This window comes from Oncorhynchus tshawytscha, linkage group LG05, assembly GCF_018296145.1.
Source record: "Oncorhynchus tshawytscha isolate Ot180627B linkage group LG05, Otsh_v2.0, whole genome shotgun sequence".
In the NCBI taxonomy this organism is placed as follows: Eukaryota; Metazoa; Chordata; class Actinopteri; order Salmoniformes; family Salmonidae; genus Oncorhynchus; species Oncorhynchus tshawytscha.
The window spans coordinates 61,811,178-61,829,251 of NC_056433.1; the positions used below are offsets into that span (position 1 = coordinate 61,811,178).

General features: G+C 41.6%; 1 protein-coding gene across 2 annotated transcripts; it reads right to left on the minus strand.

The window, feature by feature from the left end:
• Positions 1–5,630: 5,630 nt before the first annotated feature.
• On the minus strand, positions 5,631–17,654 carry LOC112251046 (zinc finger matrin-type protein 3). 2 transcript variants are annotated; one of them, XM_024421705.2, is made up of 6 exons: positions 17,405–17,652; positions 13,292–13,808; positions 11,186–11,326; positions 10,708–10,877; positions 8,655–8,755; positions 5,631–6,765 (listed from the first exon to the last, which is right to left on the minus strand). In XM_024421705.2, exons 1-6 carry the CDS (start codon positions 17,638–17,640, stop codon positions 6,557–6,559), a joined length of 1,374 nt encoding a protein of 457 aa, XP_024277473.2. In that variant the 5' UTR covers positions 17,641–17,652; the 3' UTR covers positions 5,631–6,556. The 2 variants fall into 2 exon arrangements, with proteins under 2 accessions (XP_024277473.2, XP_042178124.1); XM_042322190.1 differs by having other exon boundaries at positions 6,679–6,765; positions 8,626–8,755; positions 17,405–17,654.
• Between the last annotated feature and the right edge of the window lie 420 nt (positions 17,655–18,074).

The window sequence follows — 18,074 nt, forward strand, 5'->3', positions numbered from 1 at the left end:
CAGTAGTTCTAATATCTGATAAAGAAATTACATTGATGTATTTCCTTTTTATGTTGCACTGACAATATCTCAATAGGCATCCTTGCTCTTTCATCCTCATTCCCCCAACAATCTATATGGTCATTCCCCAACTGGCAACTTTCAGTTTGGGTAAAATCATAAGTATTTTATCCAGACAGTAGATATGAAACATCTCTTTGTCAGGTTCCTGAGGTCACCCTTTGCTTCAGTAGGAAAATATTCTAAACTCTATCAGGGCTTTAATCTGACCAGCTGGCACCAGGCCCAGTACCCTCATGCTCTGTCATTTACTTTCCCTTTAAGAAAAAGTTAAACTCTCAGGAGACTTCAAAAGCATTTTTCAACAAGAGAGAATCATTTACATTACTAGGAGGTTGCCTGGAACATCTGGGTATCTGAAACTTAAGTTATCTATCGTTCAGGAGTGATTCATCAGTGGTTTTCCATTATGAGTAGGCTATTAGCCAAACTAAATCCACAAGCAGATGGTGAAATGATATACACAGCCCATGTAGATTATGACAAAAGCTTGTTCCAACCTGATTTCCTGGGACTGCAGGTCCTGTAGTTTAAGGGTTCTTTAGATGGTTGATGGATGACTCTCTATATAGACAAACACTGGATGGAGAACGATTATGCTTTTGCAGATTTTATGATGAACTGACCACAGCTAGAGCAGCAATGCATTAACTCAACTACTTCCTTTTCTCTTTCAACAAGTAACAAATATCTTACCAATCAGAATAGAGCAAAGTAGTTGCTAGGTAAATAATCAATTAGCACTACAATCCCAAAAAGCTGATTCACCACATTATAGAACTAGACAACATTTAGAAAACAATGTATCCCATTAAATAGTATTTTCAATCATCCATTCAGAAAACAATCTTTGCCATTATTTATCTGATCAGTAGAGGGGGTAAAAAACCAAGATATTTGAGGCACATATTTTGGCTTCTAACCAAGTTCAACATTTCACCAGAGAGATGCTTTACTTTTCTCACTGCTGAGCATTAGAACGGTTATCATGCCTGCAGGGCACACTCTGTAAACCACTATATTAACAGGGAACACAAGTTGGTCAGCTGACCCTGTCATACAATGTGCCCATACACACATTCTCTCACCCACATGCACTCCCCAATGCAACTCCCAATCCCCCACCAAGTCTCTCAAGTAAATATATCCGGGCAAATAACAAGTATAACATTTTTTATTAAATAGTTAGCCAATATTGTACAGTGACTAAAATAAGTGTTCCAATAGTTTCTAAAACAACTGTTTTAATTCTGTTATTCTTCAAATATACATACATTCAATACGTTATACAATTATTTTCTCTAAAGGGAAGTCAATCCAAATTAATTGGTGCCTTAGGATCACATATTGTCCATATTGCACCAGCAGCGATATTTCTTCCTCCAATGGAAATTAAGTCGATTGTTCTGAAGAATCATGTTTGCGCCCAAGGCAGCCATGATATGAAATTGTGTGGCATTAGAAAGGCACTGCAGCTAACACTTATTTTATTCCCTTATCCCTAGATATAGTTTACTATCTCTGACATTTATAAAACCATCTATCTTAGAGAGGTGATATTGCTGAGCAGCAGATAAAGAGCCAAACTCAGAGCCAGCCATACGTAGCTGAGGAGAGGAGGATATCCATAATGGCCTGAATACACAGAGCTCCATTTGGAGAGTGTTTGTTGTGCCTGTGTGGATCTCCCTGGGGTAAGTTCCCATGCCGGGTCACCACTTCCTGATAGAGCGGCAAACAGATGTGCTGCTGCAGCACTACACTACGCCCAGCAAGGAATGGCTCCTGACTCACGCCACAGAGGACAGAGCAGAGCCTGCAGAGCTACAGCTACTAGCACAGCCAACACAGCCTGCACAGCCTAGCATGGATGGATGTGTAGCAGCAGTCAAACACAACTCCACTTACTATAACAGAAATAGGGCATTGAATGAGATATGACTACTCACATTAGACTAATGAATTGCACTCAGACCCACAATATACACTCTGAGGAACTTCCTTGAAGTTTTGGAAGATACACACTCCCATTTTAAGTGGTATGTTACATCATTGTAAACTAGCATAATATTATGACTTCAAAGGTATCATTATGAAAGTGGTTAATTCAGCTGCTGTGCTAGTTCCAAATAGAAAAGGCTTCCTTGCTCTGGGTGGTTAAATTGAGCGATGAACCAGATGAAGTAGATCATTTCATGTGTAACATGATCAATGCAGCCCATTTAATTACATTGGTTTGAACTCCCAAGAAAAACACAGCCCTGGCTGCAGTCCATCACAAAAGTCATGTTCAGAGGCACTGAATATGTATTAAAGCAGCATTTGAAAAAAGTGGATTTAAGATGACTGGAAGATTACTCTGCATTGTTGGAAAAGGACCCGTGAGTAAGCATTTCACTGTTTACGACGCATGTGAAATTTGATTTGAAGAGTAAGAATAGTAGAATCAGGTGCAATTTAGAAATTTGATTGTGCATCAGACGTTTTTCTCTTGTTATGTCAGTCACTCAATTAGACATGTTAGCTGACAGTTTTTAGATTGGTAGTTAGTCTAGCCAGCTATCTAAACTTGTAGTAATCATGGCCTAATACCGACTGGGATGCAGGGTGCGTGCCCAGGGGCCCTGAACTCCAAGGGGCCCCCATTGATTTTGTTAGTCATTATCACTCAGATATATTAACATGGCACAAGTCATGGCAAAATGTGTAGAATTGCAGGAAATTAGCTTTAAAACAGCAAAACATTCTCTCCACCCCATGGCAAAATGGTAGAATTGCAGTAAACTGGCTTTAAAACTGCAACATTATCTCTACACCCCATGGCAAAATGTGTAGAATAGCAGGAAATGAACTTTTAAACTTTTTTTCTCCACCCTCAAGAGGGGGGCCACTAACATTTGTTGGCATGAGGTAGGGGGGCCCCCAACCAAATCACGCTTAGGGCCCCTAGAGCTGGCCCTGGATGGAGCCAACATTAAATGTGATCGACTTCCCTTTAGACCACTCTCTGTAAACATTTGGTATGAATCAGATCGAGACGCATCAATAGAACTTCAACAAATAACATTAATCAAAGCAAATCAGTATAAAACTCCACCATCTCCTTTATAACACCAAGTGCAATACTAATGTAACTCATTCCCATTCAGTACTTTGTGTCCAATATAATGGTTCCGTCTCTATCTCTGGAAAATTGGCCTAGTTCCTACACTCCCACTAGTAGGATATTCTGAATAATTAAATATATTTATATTCTAATAATATCATGCACAAATGTAAATTTCAAACATAATTTATACAGTGAAATATTATAACATAATAATTTGTGTACAAATAAAGTGGTGTTACACATGAAGCTCAACTACATTAGATAACAGTAGATTTTTTTATACAGCTAATTGTCTGTAAAAACAAACACTCATAAATAGAAAACGATATAAATCATATAAACCATTTAAAAAATATATATAATAATAATGATAAAAATACACTTCTTAAATTAAAACAAAGAAACTATGGTCAAGAGCAACAAAAAAGGCTATATTAAAATAGTTTACAAGGGCATTTATGATACAGAAAGCAAATCTTCAGAGGCCCAGTGTAACCCAACGATGAATGCCTCGATTTATTTGTTAATGTTCCAATCAGCAGTTGAAACAATAACAACGTGTTTTACCAGCCACTGTTTCGGTAAAAACACGGAGGAATGGTGCTAAAAAAATTTAATCTCTCTCAAATTCATGGATGTAAATTATAGTTTCAACAATGTTTTGAGGCTAAAAAGTGTTTGTTAACATTTACATTGTTTACAAACATTGGAGTAAAACAAGCTTATATGTTGGATTGTGATGGAGTACGAAAGCTAAATTAAGCTCATGAAGCTAAGTTATATTCTTCAAGAATCAATGGGTACATATAATTATTTGTAAGTCCAAAGATTGATGTAGCAACTGCTGATTGCCCCTTTAAGGGGCAGATATATAGGAATATGAACTCAAGCTTTGGTTGTGGTTCTCATCTGAACAAATTGGGCTTGTATAAAATCCTAAACTCCCTTTGCTCTAAATGAGACAGAATAGAGGCCTTGTGGAAATAACCCTAAGCCACCCAATTAAAAATAGTCCTGCTCTGTATTCTCCTGAGGTACTCTGCTTTCGGAGAGCAGACCTCCCATAGGGAAGTCAGAAGCTTACAGCAGCTGGCTTTTACAGCATCCAAGAATAATAAGGGACCAGGACAAAAGGCTGAGTTTACTGGGATGTTCAGGATGGTTGGAATCGTACCAAACCCATGTAAACATGCATAAGGAAAGAGAACAGTCAGTCAGATTTTGTAAATAAATAAAAAAAAGATACATTGTTTGTTTGTGCAAAGCCTGCTGGGGGAAATAATTGTCACCTCAATCACAGTGCATTCACCTGGACCCGGTTTCCCAAAAGCATCTTAAGGCTAAGTTCATCGTTTGAACCATAGGATCCTACTGTAGTCACATCCCTGTAGTTCTCTATAAACTATAGACAATAAGATGTTTTTAGGAAACTGCCTCCTGGTCTGGTAGAAGTCTGGAATATAACTTTTCTTTCCTCTACTACAAATGCACTACATGACCAAAAGTATGTGGACACCTGCTCGTCGAACATCTCATTCCAAAATCATGGGCATCAATATGTTGGACGATTAGGCCTGGCTCGCAGTCGGTGTTCCAATTCATCCCAAAGGTGTTCAATGGAATTGAGGTCAGGGCTCTGTGGAGGCCAGTCAAGTTCTTCCACATTGATCTCGACAAACCATTTCTGTATGGACCTTGCTTTGTGCACAAGGGCATTGTCATGCTGAAACAGAAAAGGGCCTTCCCCAAACTATTGCCACAAAGTTGGAAGCACAGAATCGTCTCTAACATCATACTATGCAGTAGCGTTAAGATTTCCCTTCCCTAGAACTAAGGGGACTAGCCCGAACCATGATAAACAGCTCCAGACCATATTTCCTCCTCCCACCAAACTTCACAGTTGGCACTATGCATTGGCATCTGCCAAACCCAGATTCGTCCGTCGGACTGCCAGATGGTGAAGCAGCGTGATTAATCACTCCAGAGAAAGTGTTTTCACTGCTCCAAAGTCCAATGGAGGCGAGCTTTACACCACTCCAGCTGACACTTGGCATTGCGCATGATGATCTTAGGCTTGCGTGCAGGTGATCGGCCATGGAAACCAATTTCATGAAGCTCTCGACAAACAGTTATTGTTCTCGCATTGCAGTTTGAAACTTCATAGTGTGTTGCAACCAAGGACAGACGATTTTACGCGCTACGCGCCTCAGCACTTTCCGGTACTGTTCTGTGAGCTTGTGTGACCTACCACTTCACTGTTGAGTTTTTGTGGCTCCTAGACGTTTCCACTTCACAGTAACAGCACTTGCAGATGACCGGGGCAGCTCAAGCAGGGCAGAAACTTGACGAACTGACTTGTTGGAAAGGTGGCATCCTATGAAGTCACTGAGTTCTTCAGTAAGGGCATTCTACTGTCAATGTTTTTCTATGGAGATTGCAGTGTGCTTGATTTTATACACCTGTCAGCAATGGGTGTGGCTGAAATAGCAGAATCCACTCATTTGAAGGGATGTCCATATACTGTAGTGTAGAGATGTCCAGCTACTAAAACTCAGGTAATAACTAGGGCTGTGACAATACCAGTATAGCGATATTTCTTCAGTGGCAAACATGAAAACACAAAGCAGACCAAACTCATAATATTTTATTTACCTGCCGTAAATAAAATATTATGTGCTATAACTTGGAAATAAATAAATGTGACTCTGGTTGACAACATAATGATGTTTGTTTCCAACATTAGGGTTGTTTTCCTAAAGAAGTTTAACCCACTTCATTTTTTGTTTCCTTGCCAAGCTATTAACAAGTATCGCAATACTGATATTGTCCCTGGCCCTAGTCATAACAAGGTTTAAACCGGGGAAAGAAAACAGATTGTGAGATAAAATCTTCACCAATATACCCTACAGCATGGTGGGTTCTTCATGTAGGCCTACTATGGGTCAAATTCAGTGTGAAATATGGACAAATCCCTGGTTTCATCTGAGATGCAAAATGCATGGTAATCACACACAGGCTTGGGTCAGTACAGGCAAACAGAATCAAGCAGGAGTGAAACATCCACAAGTGTACCAGCAGGTGGACATTCTGTGCACACCTTAAAATATTTCTAGAAATGTCATTCAAATATGTACACTACATTAACAAACTAAAACAGGAACAGAAGATCAATAAATTATACACATTAAGGAAAAGAGTAGAAGAGTGGTTTATGTATATAAATTACATAAATGTACCCTCCTCTTCCACACATTTTAGTTTGCTGCAGAACATAGTCTCTACCCATTCTACTGGCCTCTAGCGTACAGTGCATGATGAAGATAGTCGTTGTCTCCCCCTCCCTCACCCTCCATCCCCTCTCCTCCCCTGTGCTGTGGCACTGCCCTCCTAAGTGTAGCCCAGATTCTCCATCTCGCTGCGGTAGCGCTGCTCCGACACCTTGCTCTTGTGCTGTTTGCTCTCCAGGTGAAGGCGGAAGTCGGCCTCCTCGCTGGCCCCAGAATTGCACATGGAGCAGTAGAACTGGCCGCTGGGCGTCACACACATGGCCAGGTCCCTGGGGATCCTCTGCCTGGGCCGGGGGTTGTAGTAGGGGCCTGGGACACACACCAAGACATACACACCATCAGAGGAGTGAGCTCATTAAAGGAGTGAGCTTCTCATTAAAATGATGGACAGTGAGTGAGCTGCTGCTCACCAGTGAACACAATTCCAGAAGATGGGAGTGGCAGAAGGATGCCAGGTGCTACAGGGGATGGAAGGCTGGCTGTGCATAAATAGGAGAAGCTTTCCACTGCCATGGTCATATGAATGTTACAAGAAGAAATACAAATGTGTCCCTCATAGAGTACCACAGTATGAGTCATAATACCCATAAAATCTAGCGGTCAAACAAGGAAATGGTTCCAATCGTTTTCCACCATTCATTTTTCTCATTTTAGAAACACTTATAAAAAGGGCTGTGTTTTGTGTAGGCTTACGCTGGCGTGACATTTTGATAACCGTGTAAATCTCTCTAGGACAAGGTGACTTTTGTCAATATTTGCCTGTATTTACCCCCCAAAAATGAAATTATAATTAGCTGCTAAGATGGCTATCATAAAGAACTACAAATGCCATGATGATGTGGACGAGAATGCCGAATCGAGGCAAAGGTAAGAATCTCTGGATTAACTATCTAAATGTTATTTAAATGTAGTAATCAATAAATAGGCTACATTTCTTAAATTGAGAATTATGTGAACTGTCTTGTGCAAGTTTTAAATTGACACATTACCTGTTAGCAAAGTATTCAGCTGGAGATGACGTGCAGGAGCTTGCAGGGATTTGTAGTTTTGCATGTCTAATTTGATGCTAATTAGCCATTTCGAATCTGAGAGTAAACAGCCAAATATACTGATAAGTCACCTTGTCCGAGAGAGATTTGCATGGTTATCAAAACATCATGCCAGGTTAAGCCTACAGAAAACACATTCCTTATTTGAAGTGTTTCTAAAATCCCCTATTGGAAAAATGAATGGTGGAAAAAAACGATTAGAACTTATTCCCTATTTGACCACTAGGTTTTTGGGGTATTATGACACCTCCACTGTGGTGCTCTCTTAGGAGAAGGGATGTATGTTGGATAGAGAATAAATGCTCTGCTGTATCTGCGTGTATGTCTGGAGGGAACCATCACAGGCCTTTGCAGAGTAACTCCGATAGACAAACTACATTTTCTCTCTGAGAGAGTTTTAAACAACTCTATTTCTGGAATTGTCCATAAAGGACATTTAAATCAGCAAAGTCTCTGAGCCCTGAGGGGAGGCAAGGGAAGGGAGGAGAGGGGGTGCAGTTGTGTCCTATGATTCATCCAGAGGGAGCAGGCCATGGTGGAAGGTATGTGGAGTGGGGGATCGGAAGAGGATACTGGGCTGGACAATAGACAGTGAGGGGTCTGTCTAATGGACTCTCGCCACCTGAGCAAGCTGTGTGACGTCTGTGGGGCAGCAGAGCTGACGTGGGTTGCTGTATCGGTTTACATATCCAAAGCCCTGGTGCCGGGCCTGTGCTTAGTGAGTTCACACTGACTGACCAGCCTCAGCCAACCCCTTAACTTTCTTACAGAGCATTTCAAAATCAAATCAAATCAAATCAAATCAAATTGATTTCCCCTTCAAAGGTGGGGATGAGAGGCGGCTGTTCACTGAAGAAGAAAACAATAGCCTCCACCAGCTGTCAAAAGCTTCATTGGAGTCAATAAATAGGAAATGGGCAACCACCTCTGCTCTCAAACATACAGTAAAGTATACATTCTCAAGACTAGGAATATCCCTGAATCATCTGATCTTTATGAGCCGTTCTGGCTCGGTCAAGCCTTACTTACTTTACTTACATCTGATCTTTACAACAAAATTGTGGATTTACAACAAGTTTTCACCTGTAAAGTAATTTGCTGTTTGGTCAAACTTTATTACCGGTATGTCTTTGTTTCAGTGTGCTGTACCTGGCACGGCAATAGGCACCTGTGGGGTCCTACGGTTCTTGATAAACCTGTACTCGCTCCCCTCTTTCCTCGGACGCCTCTGGACACACTCCGTCGACTCTCTGAAAAATTGATGGATCACGTTACTGAGAGCAAAGTCTCCCATATTTAGTTAATAAATCAAACGGCCAACCTAACAATAATGGTTAGTATGATGGACAAAATAATGGAATGTATCTATCACATGCTAAGGCATTTTCTCTTTAAACAGAAACATTAAAACATACAGTTGAAGTCAGAAGTTTACATACACTTAGGTTGGAGCCATTAAAACTTGTTTTTCAACCACTCCACAAATGTCTTGTTAACAAAGTATAGTTTTGGCAAGTCAGTTAGGACATCTACTTTGTGCATGACACAAGTCATTTTTCCCAAAATTGTTTACAGACAGATTATTTCACTTATAATTCACTGTATCACAATTCCAGTGGGTCAGAAGTGTTCATACACTAAGTTGACTGTGCCTTTAAACAGCTTGGAAAATTCCAGAAAATGTCATGGGTTTAGAAGCTTCTGATAGGCTAATTGACATAATTTGAGCTAATTGGAGGTGTACCTATGGATGTATGTCAAGGCCTACCTTCAAACTCAGTGCCTCTTTGCTTGACATCATGGGAAAATCAAAAGAAATCAGCTAAGACCTCAGAAAAAAAATTGTAGACCTTCACAGGTCTGGTTCATCCTTGGGAGCAACTTCCGAACGCCTGAAGGTACCACGTTCATCTGTACAAACAATAGCACACAAGTATAAACACCATGGGACCACGCAGTCTTCATACTGCTCAGGAAGGAGATGCGTTCTGTCTCCTAGAGATGAACGTGCTTCAATGCAAATCAATTCCAGAACAACAGCAAAGGACCTTGTGAAGATGCTGGAGGAAACAGGTACAAATGTATCTATATCCACAGTAAAACAAGTCCTATATTGACATAACCTGAAAGGCCGCTCAGCAAGGAAGAAGCCACTGCTCCAAAACCGACATAAAAAAGCCAGACTTCGGTTTGCAACTGCACATGGGGACAAAGATCGTACTTTTTGGAGAAATGTCCTCTGGTCTGATGAAGCAAAAATAGAACTGCTAGGCCATAATGACCATTGTTATGTTTGGAGGAAAAAGGGGGAGGCTTGCAAGCCAAAGAACACCATCCCAATCGTGAAGCACAGGGGTGGCAGCATCATGTTGTGGGGGTGCTTTGCTGCAGGAGGGACTGGTGCACTTCACAAAATAGATGGCATCATGAGGGAGGAAAATTATGTGGATGGAAAATTACGTGGATATATTGAAGCAACATCTCAAGACATCAGTCAGGAAGTTAAAGGTTGGTCGCAAATGGATCTTCCAAATGAACAAGGACCCAAAGCATACTTCCAAAGTTGTGGCAAAATGGTTTAAGGACAACAAAGTCAAGGTATTGGAGTGGCCATCACAAAGCCCTGACCTCAATCCCGTAGAAAATGTGTAGGCAGATCTGAAAAAGCGTGTGCGAGCAAGGAGGCCTACAAACCTGACTCAGTTACACCAGCTCTGTCAGGAGGATTGGGCCAAAATTCACCCAACTTATTATGGGAAGCTGTTGGAACGCTACCCAAAACGTTTTTGACCCAAGTTAAACAATTAAAGGCAATGCTACCAAATACTAATTGAGTGTATGTAAACTTCTGACCCACTGGGAATGTGATGAAAGAAACAAAAGCTGAAATAAATCATTATCTCTACTATTATTCTGACATTTCACATTCTGAAAATAAAGTGGTGATCCTAACTGACCTAAGACAGGGAATTTTTATGAGGATTAAACACCAGGAATTGTGAAAAACTGAGTTTAAATGTATTTGGCTAAGGTGTAAGTAAACTTCCGACTTCAACTGTATCTGGATTAAATTTCATATAACAGGGCTGAAGGGGCAGGATTTCTATGTTTAAGTATGGTTTTATTAGCCATGCGCATGTTGCATCTGTTGTTTGTAATCCTGCTGTTGGGTGGGGAACCAGTAGTGACACCACAGACTCACAGGATGCTACTGCTTTGCTGGGCCTCAGCCAGCCGCAGTCTCTTGGCATGGTTCTTGCCCTGGTAGTGTGCCTGAGCCACAGCAGGGGAGCTGAACGAGGCATCACACAGCTTGCAGTAGTCGTTCTCCGTGGCTAAGATCACCCTGCTGGCACCCATGAATGACACCGGCTGAACAAAGAAAGAAAGAGTGAGTTTTTAAAAAAGGGCTCTTCTTTTCACCAGCCTATATGATACTCCAGCCAGTTCAAAGCTACATACAGTATCAAAATAGTTAAAACATACAGTGCTGACAGTTTTCTACAAACCATCATGTTGTTTCTTATGAGCCGATTCTATTTGATTGCAGTTCTCCAGATCAGAGATCAGAGATCCAAACCGTGAATGTGCTGAAAATTCACAGAACTTGGACTTGTTCATACAGTATTATAGTTTCCTGAACAATAACACATTCATTGTGTGCCAACGCCAAGCTTTACCTGTTTGGGAGTTGCACTGTCAGTTGGTGGAGTCATGAGGAGCTGCTGGGAAAGTGGCTCTATTACCTCCGGAATCCTGATGGCAGGTGGCTGCTGGCTGCCTGCATAGAAATTTCTCAGCTTCTTACTGTGGTTTTTTCCCTGGAAAAGAGACAACGGATGATTCAATCCCACAGCTCAGTCCACTCATTGCACTGTCATCACCATAGCGTCATATTGCGAATTATGAGCATCATCACCATCATCAGTGAGCACAACTGTTAGGGTTTACATTTTCCACTTACATTCATGAGGGGATATCAGTTTTGGCTGATATGCCAAATAAACAAAGATTGACATTTCATGTTTGACACAATGTAGTTGATGCATGATGAGAAGCATTTGCTGCCATCAAAACATACAGTTGAAGTCGGAAGTTTACATACACCTTAGCCAAATACATTTAAACTCAGTTTTTCACAATTCCTGACATTTAATCCTCGTAAAATTTCCCTGTCTTAGGTCAGTTAGGATCACCACTTTATTTTAAGAATGTGAAATGTCAGAATAATAGTAGAGAGATTGATTTATTTCAGCTTTTGTTTCTTTCATCACATTCCCAGTGGGTCAGAAGTTTACATACACTCAATTAGTATTTGGTAGAATTGCCTTTAATTGTTTAACTTGGGTCAAAAATGTTTGGGGTAGCCTTCCAACAGCTTCCCATAATAAGTTGGGTGAATTTTGGCCCATTCCTCCTGACAGAGCTGGTGTAACTGAGTCAGGTTTGTAGGCCTCCTTGCTCACACAAACTTTTTCAGATCTGCCTACACATTTTCTATGGAATTGAGGTCAGGGCTTTGTGATGGCCACTCCAATACCTTGACTTTGTTGTCCTTAAGCCATTTTGCCACAACTTTGGAAGTATGCTTGGGGTCATTGTCCATTTGAAAGATCCATTTGCAACCAAGCTTTAACTTCCTGACGGAAGTCTTGAGATGTTGCTTCAATATATCCACATAATTTTCCTTCCTCATGACGCCATCCATTATGTGAAGTGCACCAGTCCCTCCTGCAGCAAAGCACCCCCACAACATGATTCTGACACCCCCGTGCTTCACAGTTGGGATGGTGTTCTTCGGCTTGCAAGCATCACCCTTTTTCCTCCAAACATAATGATGGTCATTATGGCCAAACAGTTATATTTTTGTTTCATCAGACCAGAGGACATTTCTCCAACAGGTACGATCTTTGTCCCCATGCGCTTTTTTTGGTGGTTTTTAGCAGTGGCTTCTTCCTTGCTGAGTGACCTTTCAGGTTATATTGATTTTGGACTAGTTTTTACTGTGGATATAGACTTTTGCACCTGTTTCCTCCAGCATCTTCACAAGGTCCTTTGCTGTTTTTCTGGGATTGATTTGCACTTTGCTCACCGAAGTACGTTCATCTCTAGGAGACAGAACACGTCTCCTTCCTGAGCGGTATGACGGCTGCATGGTCCCATGGTGTTTATACTTGCGTACTATTGTTTGTACAGATGAACATGGTACCTTCAGGCTTTTGGAAATTGCTGCCAAGGGTGAACCAGACTTGTGGAGGTCTACATTTTTTTCTGAGGTCTTGGCTGATTTCTTTTGATTTTCACATGATGTCAAACAAAGAGGCACTGAGTTTTAATTTAGGCCTTGAAATACATCCACAGGTACACCTCCAATTGACTCAAATGATGATCAGAAGCTTCTAAAGCCATAACATAATTTACGGTAATTTTCCAAGCTGTTTAAAGTCACAGTCAACTTAGTGTATGTATACTTCTGACCCACTGGAATTTTGGTATAGTGAATTATTAGTGAAATAATATGTCTGTAAACAATTGTTGGAAAGATTACTTGTGTCATGCAAAGTAGATGTCCTAACCGACTTGCCAAAACTATTGTTTGTTAATAAGACATTTGTGGAGTGGTTGAAAAACTAGTTTTAATGAATCCAACCTAAGTGTATGTAAACTTCTGACTTCAACTGTATGTGTTGGGGTAGGCCTACAAGTAAACTACCGCATATAGACAGAGACAGCCTGCTGGTGGATGAGATTACATTACAAGCTACATGTCCAGTAAACCAGCTCACCTGGTAGTGGGCCTGTGCCTGCTGAGCAGAGTTGAGGGTGACGTTGCACAGTTTGCAGTACAGAGGCTTACACAGCTCCTCCAAGGTAGCGTCCTGGTCTGTGGCCCCGATCTGAGCATCTTTCTCCTGGGGCCTGCTGTTGAGGGTCGCCTGGGCAGTGGGAGGTGGGACAGGGCAGGGGGGCCCCTGCACCAGCTGGAGGTGAGTGGGAGGTTTGGCAGACAGAGGACTGGAGAGGGGGAAACAGTGGGGATCCGGGGTCACTACTACTGGTGGAGGGGGTCCGAGGGTCTGTGGAGGGGTCCTAGGGTCTGTGGAGGGGGTCCGAGGATCTGTGGAGGGGGTCCAAGGGTCTGTGGAGGGGGTCCGAGGGTCTGTGGAGGGGGTCCAAGGGTCTGTGGAGGGGGTCCGAGGGTCTGTGGAGGGGGTCCAAGGGTATGTGTAGGAGGCATTGGCTGGAACAGTGGCTGCTGCTGGCCAAATAGGCTCAGTGAAGGCTTCAGCATAGACTCTGGTCCTGAGGGCCAATGCAATGATTGCAAAGCATTAGAATCAATCATATATTTTAAAATTTAGGATAGGCATGTAATGGTTATATAACATTTGGAGGATGCAATAACTATAGTAATCAACTGTGTACATTTCTCCCTGGGGAAACAGACACTAACAAATAAAACAATAGTGGGTTTCACAGCTCTGCTCCTTGCGACAATAAGATCCTCAAGCATTTCTTGATATGCCGCTGATTCAAACAGAGCATTGCCTACTTGACCGGGTACATTTCAGGCACTCATGTGTGGCCAAATATTTTCTGCATATAAGGGTGGGGGTTGGGTCAGCAGCTGCGCTCATGTCTGATGTTTCCACTGTATCAACTCCGATTGGAGACCCAACAACAGTGATTCATAGACCTAAAATAACAGTGTAGGATGTTTTGGATTCCAGCAGCCATGCAGTGACACCAAGTGAATGGCATGCTTAAAATGGAACTTTCCGATAACAACAAACCAAAGGATGCTCCGGCAATTGTAGGTCTTCAATGTGTACATCAATGTTATTCTGATAAATGTCATAATGTAGCCTTAACACCTAATAATACTTCAATATGAGTGTGAATATAAGAATTCAAGAAAATTGCTCACTTTCTAAATATTTTTTCTTGGTATTGCAATGAAGTAGAAAAAAACCACTAATCTGCTTAGCCTTAAAATGCAGTATGCTGTATAACTGCTATTATTTCCCCTTGCGGAGTAATGAGGAGACAAACCTGAATCACATGTTCACTGGAGAATATAGCCTAATCCCAAAAATAGTCCCAGGAACCTACATTGTCATAGCCCAAGGTCAGAGTCGAAGTCCTCTTTTCTCATCTTGGGTACATAACACTCCTCCTGAGGCTTAACCCTGGGATTTCATATAAAATGTAAGTCCTGGGGATATTAATGAGTAGTCATTGGCCATGTATCAAGAGGGATGGGCTAGGGTCTCTGAGTTGCAGAAAAGTATTTTAAGGAAAGGTCTTCTTGGGTCTTAAAGTGGAGGGTTCTAATTCTTTCATTTGGTATGTGTGCAGAAGAAAGAAAGAACCAAAAACCTTCAAAGGTTGAATAGCCCTTCACAAACATATAGTTATTTCATGCCTTTTACACTGTGTTCCTCTGCCACATCAATTATGGAGCGAAGAGTATATGCCTCATGCACTGGAATGATGTGCATGACTAGTCTTTGAAGGGAACTCATAAAGACTTCCTGTTTAATTCTTATGTTCAATGCCTTGCAGGGACACACGATGGAGACTTGGTTTTAGCATTGAAATCTGTTGAAAAACCCTGAGATTTATGGTATTTTACTAACACTCAGTCATGCAGATAAAACAGATGAATTGAGGCTTAAATATTTACCCATTAGTTAGCCTAGTTAGAAATGGCAACAAAGCAGTTAGGCTATTGACAGCTAGCCATCTGAAAGGACTCATTATTGCCAGTTCAAGAGAGGGATGGTTGATAATTAGACTATACGCAGAGTTCCCCAATAGGCGGCCCACAGGCAAAATTTATTTTATTTGGCCTGCCAAGCTTTCTGAGAAAATATATATATACTGTACATACTTGTTCTTGGACATAAAAGACTGTACGATCACCAGGAAATGAGCTCAAAGTGATTTTAATTTAGGGAATCTGTTCCCAAGTATTCATACACATAAATAGAGAGGCATATGGGCCGAATGCAATTGGGGACTCTGGTAACAGGCTAAAATTAGTGTGTATCAATAAACAACGCTAAATTATCAATCTATCAATATATATTTTTACCAATAAAGCTACAGCAAATCAGGGTAAAGCACACAATGAGGCTGCTTATCAAACATTTATAACATCACCAAGGATGTAAACCTACCAGACTCAGATCTGTCAACCTATTTCAGTGGACAATGCCATTGTATCTCATTACAACAGACAGAGTATGCAATCTATAACTGGCTTAATTACTTAAGACAACATTGCTGGATAACAAGGTTAACTCAAGTCCAGACCCAAGCTGTTATTCATCATAATTATTATCAGCATCATCAACTCCATCATCAAGTTCGCTGTCGACATGACAGTAGTAGGCCTGATTACCAACAATGATGAGACGGCCTACAGAGAGGAGGTAGGCCCTCTGACGGTGTGGTGCCAGGTAAACAACCTCTCCACCAATATAAGCAAAACAAAGGAGCTGATTGTGGAACTCAGGAGGAACCCGGCAGGGCACACCCCTATCCTCATCAACAGGGCGGTCAACCGCGTCAATTTTCTCGGTGTACACATCTCAGAGGAGCTGAAATGGTCAAACCATACAGACACTGTGGTAAAGAAGACACAAAAGTGACTCTTCAACTTCAGGAGGCTGAAGAAATTTGGCCTGTCCCAGAGAGCCCACACAGTGTTCTACAGGAGCACCATCGAGAGCATACGGTCAGGCTGCATCACAGCCTGGTATGGCAACTCCACCGCCGTTGACTGCAAGGCTCTACAGAGAATTGTACGCTCTGCCGAACGCACCATTGGGTGCACACTGCCTGCCCTCCAGGACACCTACAACACCAAGTGTCACAGGAAGGCCAAGAAGATCATCAAGGACCTCAGCCACCCGAGCCAGGGCCTGTTCTCCCCGCTTTCATCACTCCCCACTTCCCAAACAGACATTCACCCTGCCCCAACCCCCAATGGACATTTATCATTGTTACAGTTGTAAATATGTATACATTATTATTATTATATTATTGTTTCATTTATGACCTGCACTGTTGGAGCTCGGAGCTTAAGAATTCCACTGTACCCTGCAATTACATCTGTGACCGTGTGCATTTGATTAATAAACTAATCTAATCATCATCATCATCATCATCCTCATGTGAATAATGTACACACAGCATGTTGTGTCAAGGAGCTTGTGCTATGACAAGAGTTGACAGAATTCCATTTCAAGATTTGGGAACAGAGACAGTCAATAAAGACCATGCTCATCCCTCTAAACAAGCAGACCATAATGTACACCCACTGATCTGACCATTATCACTTTAGTTGGTTTTACATGAAACACATGTCCACCACATCACACCTTCACTGGAAGAAGCACAGAGGGTGCTGTGGATATAACAAATCAACTAACTTAGGTTCGCATATCTTTGGAGTTGAATTGATCAGAAACCTAATATACCTCTAGTTTCAGATGTCATTTCAACATGGCTGTTGTTGGTCGAATCTCTTCAAATCAACGAGTAGGCTCTACCTCAACTAAATGTATTTATATCTGTATAGCCTACTACAACCTATAATACCAAGATGCCGGTTGGATAAACCCCCTTCAATCAGCACTGGTTGTTGCACTGTAGCTGAGGCTGCAAATATGCATCCATCAATTCGCAGTGTCACGGTCGCTGACAGCAATGAATGAGACCCTTTTCTTACCTGGTAATCGGGAAAAATAATAGCTGGTATCCCCATAGTTCAAAGGCTGCGAATTTCTGTAATAATCGGCACTCTGATAATAAGCATCTCTATTGTTGACATGTAACGCCATCATTGCATACTGGCCAACTTCGAACCAGCTGAGAATCCAGCAGCCTACCTTGCTTTCACCAGAGAAGAGGAGGGGTGAGTTTTCAGTGTCACGAGCAGAGAGGTGTGGGGGATATACACTATGCGAAAAAATAAATGGCTACATTTTAGTAGACTAAAGCCTATCATAATCAAACCCCCAGACAATAGTAACAACATATGTAAAACATTTAGGAAAAGGTGGGTCTTTGAAAAACATGTTTGTGAGTGTATTCTTCTCTTGTTGGTACAGTCCATGTACTGCATTCAAGCTATGCGACTCTCGGAAATCCACGGTCAAGCTATCCGCGTCCGAATTGGTATGCGCCACTACACTACATTTACCGATCTGATATCACACGGAACTCATTGGATCTGGAGGATATATTTGAATGACGTTTTGGTGTCATTGGAATGCCATACTGACAATGCTTTATACTCAGTATAACGGTAGTATGGGGCTTGGTCTTCAATAATCCACAAAGATTGTCAACTCGACTAGTCTAGCCTATTTGATGTGTCCATTCGCCATTCATGGAGTAGCAGGCGCACAGATTCAAGTCGCGGCTAGCTTGATCATTCAATTCCGAGAGTCGGGTAGCTTGACCGCATGGTTTATTGCAATGGCTCATCTTCATAATATCTATACAGTTGAACACTTACAAGCTGCAAAATGCTATCGAAACCAAATGTTCATGCAA

Bases quoted from the DNA above. Each gene is read 5' to 3' on its own strand.
- LOC112251046 (XM_024421705.2), bottom strand. From the start codon at position 17,640: ATGCAGTACATGGACTGTACCAACAAGAGAAGAATACACTCACAAACA. The intron at 8,756-10,707 runs GTGAGTCTGTGG...TCAATTTTTCAG, and splicing joins CAGCAAAGCAGTAGCATCCT to AGAGTCGACGGAGTGTGTCC. The intron at 6,766-8,654 runs GTACAGCACACT...TGTGTGTCCCAG, and splicing joins GGTGCCTATTGCCGTGCCAG to GCCCCTACTACAACCCCCGG.